Source organism: Schistocerca piceifrons, chromosome 7, assembly GCF_021461385.2.
Source record: "Schistocerca piceifrons isolate TAMUIC-IGC-003096 chromosome 7, iqSchPice1.1, whole genome shotgun sequence".
Lineage (NCBI taxonomy): Eukaryota > Metazoa > Arthropoda > Insecta > Orthoptera > Acrididae > Schistocerca > Schistocerca piceifrons.
The window spans coordinates 251,017,744-251,030,170 of record NC_060144.1 but is presented as its reverse complement, the minus strand read 5'-3'; the positions used below and the strand labels follow the sequence as shown (position 1 = coordinate 251,030,170).

At 44.0% G+C, this 12,427-nt stretch overlaps 1 protein-coding gene across 1 annotated transcript in view; it reads left to right on the top strand.

Annotated features, from left to right (window-relative positions):
• LOC124805602 (myrosinase 1-like) overlaps window positions 1-12,427 on the top strand; it is a 108,345-nt gene that overhangs the window by 23,550 nt on the left and 72,368 nt on the right. The window contains exons 3-4 of the mRNA XM_047266169.1: window positions 5,107-5,241; window positions 5,985-6,107. Of these exons, the coding sequence (XP_047122125.1) occupies window positions 5,107-5,241; window positions 5,985-6,107 (258 nt within the window). The remainder of the gene's footprint in view (window positions 1-5,106; window positions 5,242-5,984; window positions 6,108-12,427) is intronic.

Sequence of the window (12,427 nt, the reverse complement as noted above, 5' to 3'; positions counted from 1 at the left end):
CAAATTACGTACTCCACAAAAAATTGAAACTGATTGCCCATCCAGGTTTTAAACAGTAACCCTGGCGAATGCGTGTCCGGTGCCGTAGCGTAGCACCACTTCTCCCGTTGAATCTGTAGGAATGACGCAGTTAGATGAGGATCCGCACCATTTATCGTGGAAGGACTATACACGTGTGTGGACCCTGGAGCCATTCTCACATAATCCATTAGGTACATGGTTCACAATTCTTTATTTACTGCACAACAATTTATCTTCTATCAGAGTCTAGGGGGTATAACGTAGTTTTCCGCTTAAATTTCTTTCGGCCTTCCAAGCATTAGAACCGCTACTTATCATTCAGGTATATTATCAGACCAAAGTCTGCAGACACCTTTTACTGGCCACCCACCCGGATAGACTTACGTGTTAAAGCACTGCTTCCGGGACGGGGAGGTGCGTAAGGCCCGGAGGGAATCTGCCTTGCGGTTTAACGGCGAGGATCATTGGTCCGATCTGCCTGGATGTATTTTTTAGGCGGTTCCCCACAATCCAGTAGGTGAATACCGTAATGACAGCGAAGTGCCGTCTCAGTTAGAGGACTCAAAAAATCCAGAAAACTTTTGCTCACTTTTACATCAATAGCACTTCACGCCGATAGCTAGCGTAGACATGTTCCATTCTGCTGCATACAGGATCGCGACAGGAAGGACATAGGACCAAATCCGCGAATAACCACGCCCACGCTGCGTCGATGCAGATTAAAGACACCAGGGAAAGAAGAAGGAAAAAGGAAAAAAGGATACGACGTGGGCCCACCCTTCGCCTTTATGACAGGTTAATCTCTGCTTTCAAACAGGTGTCTGAATGGCTGTGGAGGGATGGCACGACATTCTTCCTCGAGAGCCGAAAACAGAGAATGTAGTCATGAATGTTGTGGTCTGGGCCGAAGTCGACCTTCTAACTAACCGTTCAGGTCTTGAGTCCGGCCAGGCAGTCAATATCAGGAATGTCACTGTCCGCTGTTTTGCAACATGGTGCACTGTCATGCTGATATAAGTAATCGTTATCTCAGAACTGTTTCTCTAACGTACGCAGCACACAATGCTGTAAAAAGTGTCACTTCCTTCAGGGTCTAGCGTTTACTTAAGCGAAATAAGGGAATCACACCATACCCACGAAAAGTACCCTCATATTGTAAAACCACTTCCTTTGGACGTCACTGTTGCAATGCACATAACAGTAAGTAACTTTCATCCGATGTTCGCCAAACTGTAAATCTTCCATGGGGTTGCAGCAAGGTGTAACGTGATTTATCACTTCAAATCACTCGCTTGCTGCCATCTACTTCCCAGCGGATTTGCTCTTTCCACCTTCCCAAACGTTACTTATCACTTAATAAGTGAGCTGCTCGAAAGTTGTAGCCCATTGCTTCTAAACCCACAACGCACGGTCCTTGTGATAGCTGCACTGCTGGTAGCTCTTTGGAGCTCACGATTTATTTGATCGTTTACAACGACACTACGCACTTCTCGACCATCCCTGTCCGTTTGTGCTATGATGTCTGTATGGTCTTGGTTTAGCTGTGATTCTTCCTCCGCGTTTCGACTTCACAATCATATCAGCAACAGTTTCTGACGTATTTGTTACTCGCGTCACACCCAATGACCAGTCCACGCTCGAAGTTGCTGAGCTGTCATATTGGACCCATTTGCTGTTACTGCTTCTCTACTGATGACACAATACACCCGTCTCCTTTCATACGTGTCCACCTCTAGTGACGTCTAGTCGCCATTTCCACATTATATCAGGATATCCGGATACTTCTGACAGAGAGTGTAGCTCCTCAGTATCATGAAGCTGAGTGGCCCTTGTTTCAATCCTCCTATCATGGAAAATTCGCTTGCAGAACCAGGAACTGGTCCTCGGCTTCTCTGCATTCACAGCTCAACTACGAAGGCGAACGATAGTATTGCTACTGTTAACAAATTTACACATGTGTTTGAGCTAAATCCGTGTATCTCACGTAACAGTGATTATGAGCTTATTGAAAGGAACAGTTAAAGTGCCTCCTAATTCTCCTGCGTACCCCTGATATTTTACAAACGATTCAACACACAGCAAAAATGTTTCTGTCAAGTGACTAGTATTTTCAGTGTAAGTAATACCGTTAACAGAGATTGGTAGGGGGTTGGGGACGAAACCGACAGTCCTCTTTGCATAAGCTCTTGTTCTGCACTGTCTTCGATTATGGTAGCATCGTCTACGGCAACGCGGCGAAATCAACTTGACTTAAACTCGATGTCCTCCATCATAGGGTGCTTCGTTTTGTTCTTGGAGCAATGAAATCAACATCCACAAACGTAACATTGGTGAAAGCGACTGCAATGCTGCTCTCCATACGTCGGCAGGTGTTCTACCTGGAGGCGGCGATTCAGCTATGGGGGTCCACGTAGACACCTCGCAGACGACGGACAAACCGAACCCCCTTACTATTTCACACCTATGAGGGGTGGTGACATCTTTTACCGCTACTTCTTACAAGACTCGAAACTCCCTTGCTTTCGCTTTCTATATCGCAGCCCCGGTGTCGTACTTCTCATCTGATTTCAGAACGGGAACGAACATTAAGCACGATTTGCAACACTTTCTTACCCGACGATGGCCACAGTGTACTTGCATCTATACGGATGCCTCTAAAGTGAGGCTGAAGTGGGTTACGGCTCATTTAGCCTCTTTAGCGACATATACGAAATGTTTTCACTGCTGCCTGAACAGCCTACCTACACGGCGGTGTTACAGGCTATCAGGGGCAATTTACTATGGCACGCAAACTTTCCAGCTCGTATTGATTCTCACTGTCTCCCAAAGTGTGTTGCGGAAACTACGAGCCGGTGTTTGGCAAACAGACTAACAGAAATGTCTTAGTGGCCATAACAGACGCACGGACATTGGACACTCAATGGCCAAGAAAGCTGTTTATCACGACTGGAACTGTCAATGGCACGTATCCCAACACTTTAAGGGCGGCCACCTGACGACCGTACAACCGGACGTCTCTTCGCGACCAGGTTCAAATGGCTCTGAGCACTATGGGACTCAACATCTGAGGTCATCAGTCCCCTAGAACTTAAAACTACTTAAACCTAACTGACCTAAGGACATCACAAACATCCATGCTCGAGGCAGGATTAGAACCTGCGACCGTAAAGCGCCTAGAACCGCTCGGCCACACCGGCCAGCCTCACGACCAGGGTTCACCTCGATGAAGCTTAGTAGGCGCCATGTGACCTCTCTCATCCACATGCGGCTAGCACACGGGTTTTACCCCACCCACCTCTACCGGTTGAAAATCATCGCTTCTAAACACTGTGATTAGGACAAAACGACGGTAGTGGAACTCGACCACGTCATAGTGACATGTACTAAGTACTCGGCAACATAGGCGGTCTTCCACAGAAAACTGGTTGCGAGGCGCTATCTGCTTCATTCAAGTGTAACGGCTTCACTTCGCTGGTTTGATGTATGTAGATATCAGCTGCTCGCGAACTATTTAAATGACGCCACTAGCCAACTCTGAACTGAAAACTGTGTGGATCTTTTCCTCTCATGGAATTAGCTCGGTTCGAAAACCAGAACGTCTGTTTGTGTTTTTACATTATATTAAGAACTTACCTTTGTAAACGACACCGTTGTCCAGATTTAAATTATGAGTTGGTGTGGATGTCATCTTCCTTTGGAACTGGCCCGGTTCGAACCCTGGAACGTAATTTTGCGTTTTTAAATTTATATAACGAAATTACCATTCTCCTTCACACTCTTATCATTGTTCTGTTGTGAAAATTGCACTAATGTTAAGATGAAATTGCTGCTGGCATGTTGGTGTTCATGTTTTTATTTTACGACACTTTTGTGACTATTGTATGGTCTCTGCTGAAATAAAAAAATTTTAAACTGGTAGATATCGAAGCAGTTGTAGTTTTCTAAGGAGAACGATGAAATTTGTGACACCATCGTGTAGATCTTAAAAGAGAGCCTCACGAATGTTTGCATTGAAACATTTCCTGTAAATGCATGGGAAGTTTTCTGGAGATGAATTTGAATCACGCCCCGGCAGAACACAATATTTGCACAGTTTAAGCGATAAGACAGGCAATCATATGATAGTCTGGTAGCGTCACATTTTCAGTGTTTTCTCTTTTCTCTCTGCTATTTTTCCGAGAAGTTACAACTCCGAGTAACGCAAACAAACACGTAACCAAGAACGCCATTTCAAAGTATAAAGGATGCAAAGAAAAATATATTGTTTTTCGTACAAAAAATCTCAAGAGACAAAACTTACTAATACTAACACCAATTTTCGTCCCTTTGCGTACGCCACTATAGCTTTTCGTAAACCTTGTTTCGATGCTTTTAACCACTGTCCACATTACATGGGACACCCATTTCATATAAATGGAAATTGTGAAACGAATATCTAGTGGACAAAAGCTCTGAAATAAATACAACTGGAAAACGTCAGCAGGTGGTCGAAGTTCCGAACGTTAAAAGACCGACAAATTACGCATGTTCATCTGATCATTTAGAGACGCTGAACGCCTCGTACCAAATGAGAAATAAAACTGGTGAAATGGAGAAGTGTCTCGAAGGCATATGCGACAACGATTCATGTAGTTTCTGCAATATGAGTTGATCGCGGAATGATTTGAATGAGGGGTCTGCATGCATGATGGCACCATTGGATTGAAGAATATTCGTACGCTGGTTGACCTTTCGGCGGATGAAAGGGATAAACAGATCGTGTATGGCATATCGCATGGGCTGGGCGTGCATCGCAGTACCGAAGGCGATCACTTTAACTCCGCTCTGACTCTCTTCGTGTCTTTGAGGTGCCTCGGAAACTCATTTACTGCTACGGTGGTATACATTTGCGCTGAATTCACCAATTTCAATTTACCTGAAAATCTTAGAATTGCAGTAGACTTGGGATCTAAAAGTGTGGACGGAAGTCTTCGGGTCAATAACTTTAATCAGTCTTGTAGTTATACTAATAACTTAGAGTTTACGAAAATATATGACTGCTGTTCGTTTCAGAGTAACACACATCATATTTTTATTCTGTTCCAGGCAAATGTGTATCGTTTCTCTATTTCTTGGGCTAGAATTTTGCCAAATGGCGATACAGATGTGATTAATCAGGCAGGTCTCGATTACTACAACAGCCTCATCGATCTGCTGCTGGAAAATGGGATCCAACCGCTGGTGAGTACTTGAACTTATTTCAATACAATCCAAAGGAACTGTAATTCGAAGTGATTGCTACCTGGCGGTTACACATTTCTACCCCGACTTGACACCTTTTTGTCGACATGCACGTTGAATTATTACGTTACTGTGAAGCTAGAATGATGCTGTATCCTCTCATTTGTAATGTTACGAGCGAACATTTGGTGGAAAAATTATTTTTTACATGGTGTAATTTTTGTTGTCACGGAATATGTTTGTGGTGTTACGGTACGGTAATTTTATTAAAGTGAAAAAAAAAAACCTGCAACGTTATAAGCGAAGTTCACAGCAACATGTACATCATTGGCGTTCTTTGATTGTTATATAATTCCATTTCTCACAACACGAGTACTCTATAAGGATTTCGACTAACTGACAAAATGAACACTGATAATACCTTCAGGAAATACATTGCTCTCATACCACAAATTTTCGGAACTTGTTGTTCCACAACGTTAGGAAAGTTATATATTACGACTTTTCGTAATTATAAATTTCCGTAGAAATGGAGAGATGCCAGGGGAGACATCTTTTAGATCTCCCTTGGAGGGTGTTGCGCAGATTTTTCCTTCAATTTGTCTAAGGGCTGAGTTCATGAACACTGTTGTGCTTTGATACACTGGTACCGATGTTTTGTTTACTGTCATTTCCCCCATCGGAAAGCTACGTGAATGACGAACGCCGAGGAAAGACCTACGTCAAGTACGTTTCTTTTGCAGGTGACGATGTACCACTGGGATCTTCCTCAATCGCTGCAGTACATTGGTGGATGGCCAAATCCAATTCTGGCAGACTACTTCGTCGAGTACGCAAGAGTGCTCTTCGAGAACTTCGGCGATAGGGTGAGTGTAACGAGAGAAAACTAATGAATAACCATTCGATTCGTCATGATCAACGTTGTTGCTACACATACTGTTAATATAGATAAAAATATTATAGATTTTGTGTGAGTAATACGATTTGTATTTCGACTGTGAAAGTTGGCAACGGTTATACCATTATCATCAGGTGCGAAATATCTTTATTATAACTTTTGCCTGAAAAATACCAGAGATTTCGTACAGTATCACGCTATCGTGCATAAAAGAAATCGGTAGTATTTTCAACTAACAACGACGTTAAATATATCTTCCAACTAATGGTTATGTTCTTCGTATATCAATAATAGGAATGGACGATTTTGGACGTCAGCTAGTATAATATATGTTAAAAATGACGAAATTCCTCCAGCTGTATTAAGGTGTTGGCTTTATTGGCAACTACACTCCTGGAAATTGAAATAAGAACACCGTGAATTCATTGTCCCAGGAAGGGGAAACTTTATTGACACATTCCTGGGGTCAGATACATCACACGATCACACTGACAGAACCACAGGCACATAGACATAGGCAACAGAGCATGCACAATGTCGGCACTAGTACAGTGTATATCCACCTTTCGCAGCAATGCAGGCTGATATTCTCCCATGGAGACGATCGTAGAGATGCTGGATGTAGTCCTGTGGAACGGCTTGCCATGCCATTTCCACCTGGCGCCTCAGTTGGACCAGCGTTCGTGCTGGACGTGCAGACCGCGTGAGACGACGCTTCATCCAGTCCCAAACATGCTCATTGGGGGACACATCCGGAGATCTTGCTGGCCAGGATAGTTGACTTACACCTTCTAGAGCACGTTGGGTGGCACGGGATACATGCGGACGTGCATTGTCCTGTTGGAGCAGCAAGTTCCCTTGCCAGTCTAGGAATGGTAGAACGATGGGTTCGAGGACGGTTTGGATGTACCGTGCACTATTCAGTGTCCCCTCGACGATCACCAGTGGTGTACGGCCAGTGTAGGAGATCGCTCCCCACACCATGATGCCGGGTGTCGGCCCTGTGTGCCTCGGTCGTATGCAGTCCTGATTGTGGCGCTCACCTGCACGGCGCCAAACACGCATACGACCATCATTGGCACCAAGGCAGAAGCGACACTCATCGCTGAAGACGACACGTCTCCATTCGTCCCTCCATTCACGCCTGTCGCGACACCACTGGAGGCGGGCTGCACGATGTTGGGGCGTGAGCGGAAGACGGTCTAACGGTGTGCGGGACCGTAGCCCAGCTTCATGGAGACGGTTGCGAATGGTCCTCGCCGATACCCTAGGAGCAACAGTGTCCCTAATTTGCTGGGAAGTGGCGGTGCGGTCCCCTACGGCACTGCGTAGGATCCTACGGTCTTGGCGTGCATCCGTGCGTCCCTGCGGTCCGGTCCCAGGTCGACGGGCACGTGCACCTTCCGCCGACCACTGGCGACAACATCGATGTACTGTGGAGACCTCACGCCCCACGTGTTGAGCAATTCGGCGGTACGTCCACCCGGCCTCCCGCATGCCCACTATACGCCCTCGCTCAAAGTCCGTCAACTGCACATACGTTTCACGTCCACGCTGTCGCGGCATGCTACCAGTGTTAAAGACTGCGATGGAGTTCCGTATGCCACGGCAAACTGGCTGACACTGAAGGCGGCGGTGCACAAATGCTGCGCAGCTAGCGCCATTCGACGGCCAACACCGTGGTTCCTGGTGTGTCCGCTGTGCCGTGCGTGTGATCATTGCTTGTACAGCCCTCTCGCAGTGTCCGGAGCAAGTATGGTGGGTCTGACACACCGGTGTCAATGTGTTCTTTTTTCCATTTCCAGGAGTGTAGTTTCGATGTTGTTACAACATCATCTTCAGGCCCATACTAGTTGACACCAACCTTATGTGTCTAACACTAGTAGTCAGTGGTGAGTTCCTACCTGACTTCCGCATGGAACACACCTATCTCACCACTGACTACTAGTGTTAGACATATACAGTTGCTGTCAACAAGTATGGGCCTGAAGATGATGTTGTAACAACATCGAAACTAGTCGCCAATAAAACCAACACCTTATTACAGCTAGAGGAATTTCGTCATTTTTAACATATAATGGTTGTGTTGTTGCCATCGGAATCTATTTTGAGTCTGCAACCCGGGCAATCATAAAAGGTGGGATTATTAGTATTTGGGAGTTTCAATGTAAGACGCGTTATGGGGCCCCTTAGGGACAAGGGTGCCAAAGACGGTAATAAAGCCAATGTGCACTCCGTTTGCGTACCGGATGGTCATTCCAGACTTGGAAAGGGTCCCTCCGGATGCCGTGAAGAGCACAGGGAGCAGCCAACTGTAGGTGGTGCCTCACAACAGTACCAATGATTCGTGTCATTTTGGATCGGAAGAGATTCTATCTGACTTTTAGCAACTAAAAGAAGTGGTAAAACCTAACTCTCTTGCTTGTGAGATGAAAGCAGAGCTCATCATTTGCAGCATAGTCGACAGGACCGATTGCGGACCTTTGGTACGGAGTCGAGTGGAAGACTTCAGCCAGAGGATCAAATGGTTCTGAGACCGAGTAAACTACAGATTTCTCGACTTACACCATAGGGTGGTTGGGTTTCGGTTTCTGCTTAATAGTTCAGGAGTCCACTACACGCAAGAGGCGGCTATACGGGTAGCAGGGGCTTTGTGGTGTTGACTAGGCGGCTTTTTAGGTTAGACGGTCTCGGTGATATACAAAAAGGGCTCCAGTCTCAAAGGATGTAGTTCGAACATAGGAGGAAGGTACATACAGGAAATATCGGTATAAGGGTTGTAAATTGTCGTAGCTGTGTTGAGAAAGTACCAGAGCTCCAAGCGATGATAGAAAGCGCTGATGCTCAAATCGCAATAGGCATTGAACGCCACCAGAGGTAAGCTCAGTCGAAGTTTTAGCGAAGAACCTGCCAGTGTTCCAAAAGGACAGGCTAAACACAGTTGGTGGTGGGGTGTTTCTTGCTGCTAGAAGTAGCTTGTCTTGTAGCGAAATTGGAGCAGATAGTTCCTGTGAGTCAGTATGGGGAGAGGTCATTCTTCGCAACCGGAATAAAATAATAATTCGATTCTTTTACCGACTCCCAACTCAGATGGTACAATTGCTGAAAGTTTCAAAGAAAACTTGAGTATGATTTCAAACACGTACCCGACTCACACAATTATAGTTTGTGGCGACTTTCATTTACCCTCGATATGTTGGCGAAAATACATGTTTAAATCCAGAGATACGCATGAAACATCATCCGAAATTGTGCTAAACGCATTCTCTGAAAGTTATTGCGAGCAGTTAGTTCATTAGCCCACGCAAATAGTAAACGGTTGTGAAAACACACTTGATATCTTCGCAACAAATAATCCTGAACTAATAACGATCATCAAAACGGATACAAGGATTATGTGAACACAGGGTTGTCGTAGCAAAACTCAATATTGTAACCCCCAAATCCTCCAAAAATAAACGAAAAATGTACCTGTTCAGAAAAACAGATAAAAATCACTTGCACCTTCCTGTGAGACAATCTGCACTCCTTTCAAATTAACAATATAAGTGTAGACTAGATGTCGAGGAAATAATATCGACAACAATTGAAAGATTCATATCAAATAGATTAAGAAACGACGGAGCTGATCCCACTTGCTACACAAAACGGGTCAGAGCACTGTTGCAGAAACAACCAAAAAAGCATTCCAAATTTAAACGAATACAAAATTTCCAGGACTGGTGATCTTTTATAGAAGCTCGTAATTTAGAGCGGACATCAATGCGACGCGCTTACAATAGTTTCCACAAAGAAACCTTATCTCGAAGCCTGGCAGAAAATCCAAAGAGATTCTGGTCGTATGTGAAGTATGCAAGAGGCAAGGCACAGACAATGCCTTCTCTGCGCGATAGCAATGGAAATACTATCGACGACAGTGCTGTGAAAGCAGAGTTTCTAAACACAGCCTTCCGAAATTCCTTTACCATAGAAGATGAAGTAAATATTCCAAAATTTGTATCAATAACAGCTGCCTACATGAGTATCTTGGAAGTAGATATCCTCGGAGTAGTGAAGAAACTTAAATCACTTAGTAAAAGCAAGTCTTCTGGTCCATACTCTATACCATTTAAATTCCTTTCAGAATATACTGATGCAATAAACAAACACATACAATCCCTCGCTCAGCGATAGATCCGAATTTAAAAACGGGAAAGTTGTACAAGTCACACCAGTATCCAAGAAAGGTAGTAAGAGTAAGTCACTGAATTATAGGCCCACATCATTAACGTCGATATGCAGCAGCATTTTGGAACACACGTTGTGTTCGGACATTACGAATTATAAGAGAACGGTCTATTGACACACAGTCAACACGGATTTAGAAAACACCGTTCTTGCGAAACCCAACTAGCTCTTTGTACACACGAAGTGTTAAGTGCTATTGACATGGTATTTGAAACTGATTCTGTTTTTCTAGATTTCCAAAAGGCTTTTGACGCTGTACCATACTAGGGGCTTGTAATGAAATTGCGTACCTATGGAGTATTATACCAGTTATGTGACTGATTCGTGTTTTCCTGTCAGAGAGGTCACAGTTCGTAGTAACTGACGGAAGATTATCAAAACAGAACTGATTTCTGGCCTTCCCCAAGGTTAAACTATAGGCCATCTGCTCTTCCTTATCTACATAAACGATTTAGGAGACTATCTTAGCAGCCGTTTTAAGTTGTTTGCAGATGATGATGTCGTTTATCATCTAGTAAACTCATCAGAAGATAAAAACGAATTGCAAAACAATTTAGGAAAGATATCTGTATGGTGCGAAAATAGGTAATTGACCCCAAATTATGAAAAGAGTGAGGTTATTCACAAGAGTGCTACAAGGACTCCTTTAAACTTCGATTACACGATAAATTAGTTCAATCTCAAAGCCGTAAATTCGACTAAATATCTATGAATTGCGAGAATTATTTTAAATGGAATGAACATGTAGAAAATGTGGGGAAGGCAAACCATTGACTATGTTTTATTGGCAGAACACTTAGAAAATGTAACAGATCTACTAAATAGACAGCTTACACTGCGCTTGCCCTTCCTCTTTTGGAGTTCTGCTGCGCGGTCTGGCATCCTTACCAGATTCGACTAACAGAGTACATCGAGAAAGTTCAACGAAGAACAACACGTTTTGTATTACCGCGAAATAGGGGACACAGTGTCACGGACAAGATACAGGCAGGCTTTGGGATGGACATCATTAAAACAAGGGCGTTCTCTGTTGCGGAGGAATCTCTTCACGGAATTTCAGTCAGCAACTTTCTCTTCCGAATGCAAAACACTTTGTTGACGCCGACGTACACAGGGAAGAACGATCATCACAGTAAAATAAGGGAAGTTATAGGTCGCACGGAAAGACATAGGTGTTCGCTTTTTTTTCGCGCTGTTGGAGGGTGGAATAACAGAGAATTATTGTGAAGGTGGGTCGATGAACCCTCTGTCAGACACTTAAGTGTGATTTGCAGAGTATCTATGTAGATGTAGATGTAGATGTAGAATCATCAGGCTCGGACCGCCGAGTATTCCTCTGCTGCGCCAGCCTCGCACCGTATGTCCTCAATTATTTGCTGAATGTATTCCAATCTCTGTCTTCCCCAACAGTTTTTACCCCATGCAGCTCCCTATAGTACCTTGGTGGTTAGTCCCTGATCTGTTAACACATGTTCTGTCGTTCTTTCACTCCTTCTTGTAAGAGTTTTTCATTTATTCCTTTCCTCACCAGTTCTGCGCAAAACCTCCTCATTCCTTTCCTTATCATTCCACCTTAGTTTCGTATAGCCCTCCACACGTACGTTCTCAGAAATTTCTTTTTCAATTTAAATCCTGTGGTGGATATTAGTAGACTTCCTTTGGCCAAGAAAGCCCTTTTTACCAGTCCTTGTTCCTACCGTCATGAGTTATTTCGCTGCCTAGGTAGCAGGCTTCCTCAGTTTCATCTACTTCGTGATCACCTATCCTGATGTTAAGTTTCTCTCTCTTCTCATTTCTGCTTCATCTCGGTACTTTCGTTTTTCTTCGATTTACTCTCAGTCCATATTCTGTACTCATTAGACTAATCATTCCATTCAGCAAATCCTATAACTGCTTTTCATTTTCACTGAGGACAGAAATCTTATCAGCGAATCTTATCATTCATATCCTTTCACCTTGAATTTTAATTCCACTCCTGAACCTTTCTCTTATTTCCATCATCTCTGCTTCCATGTATAGATTGAACAAGAGGGACGAAAGACTGTCTCCCTGCCTTAGATC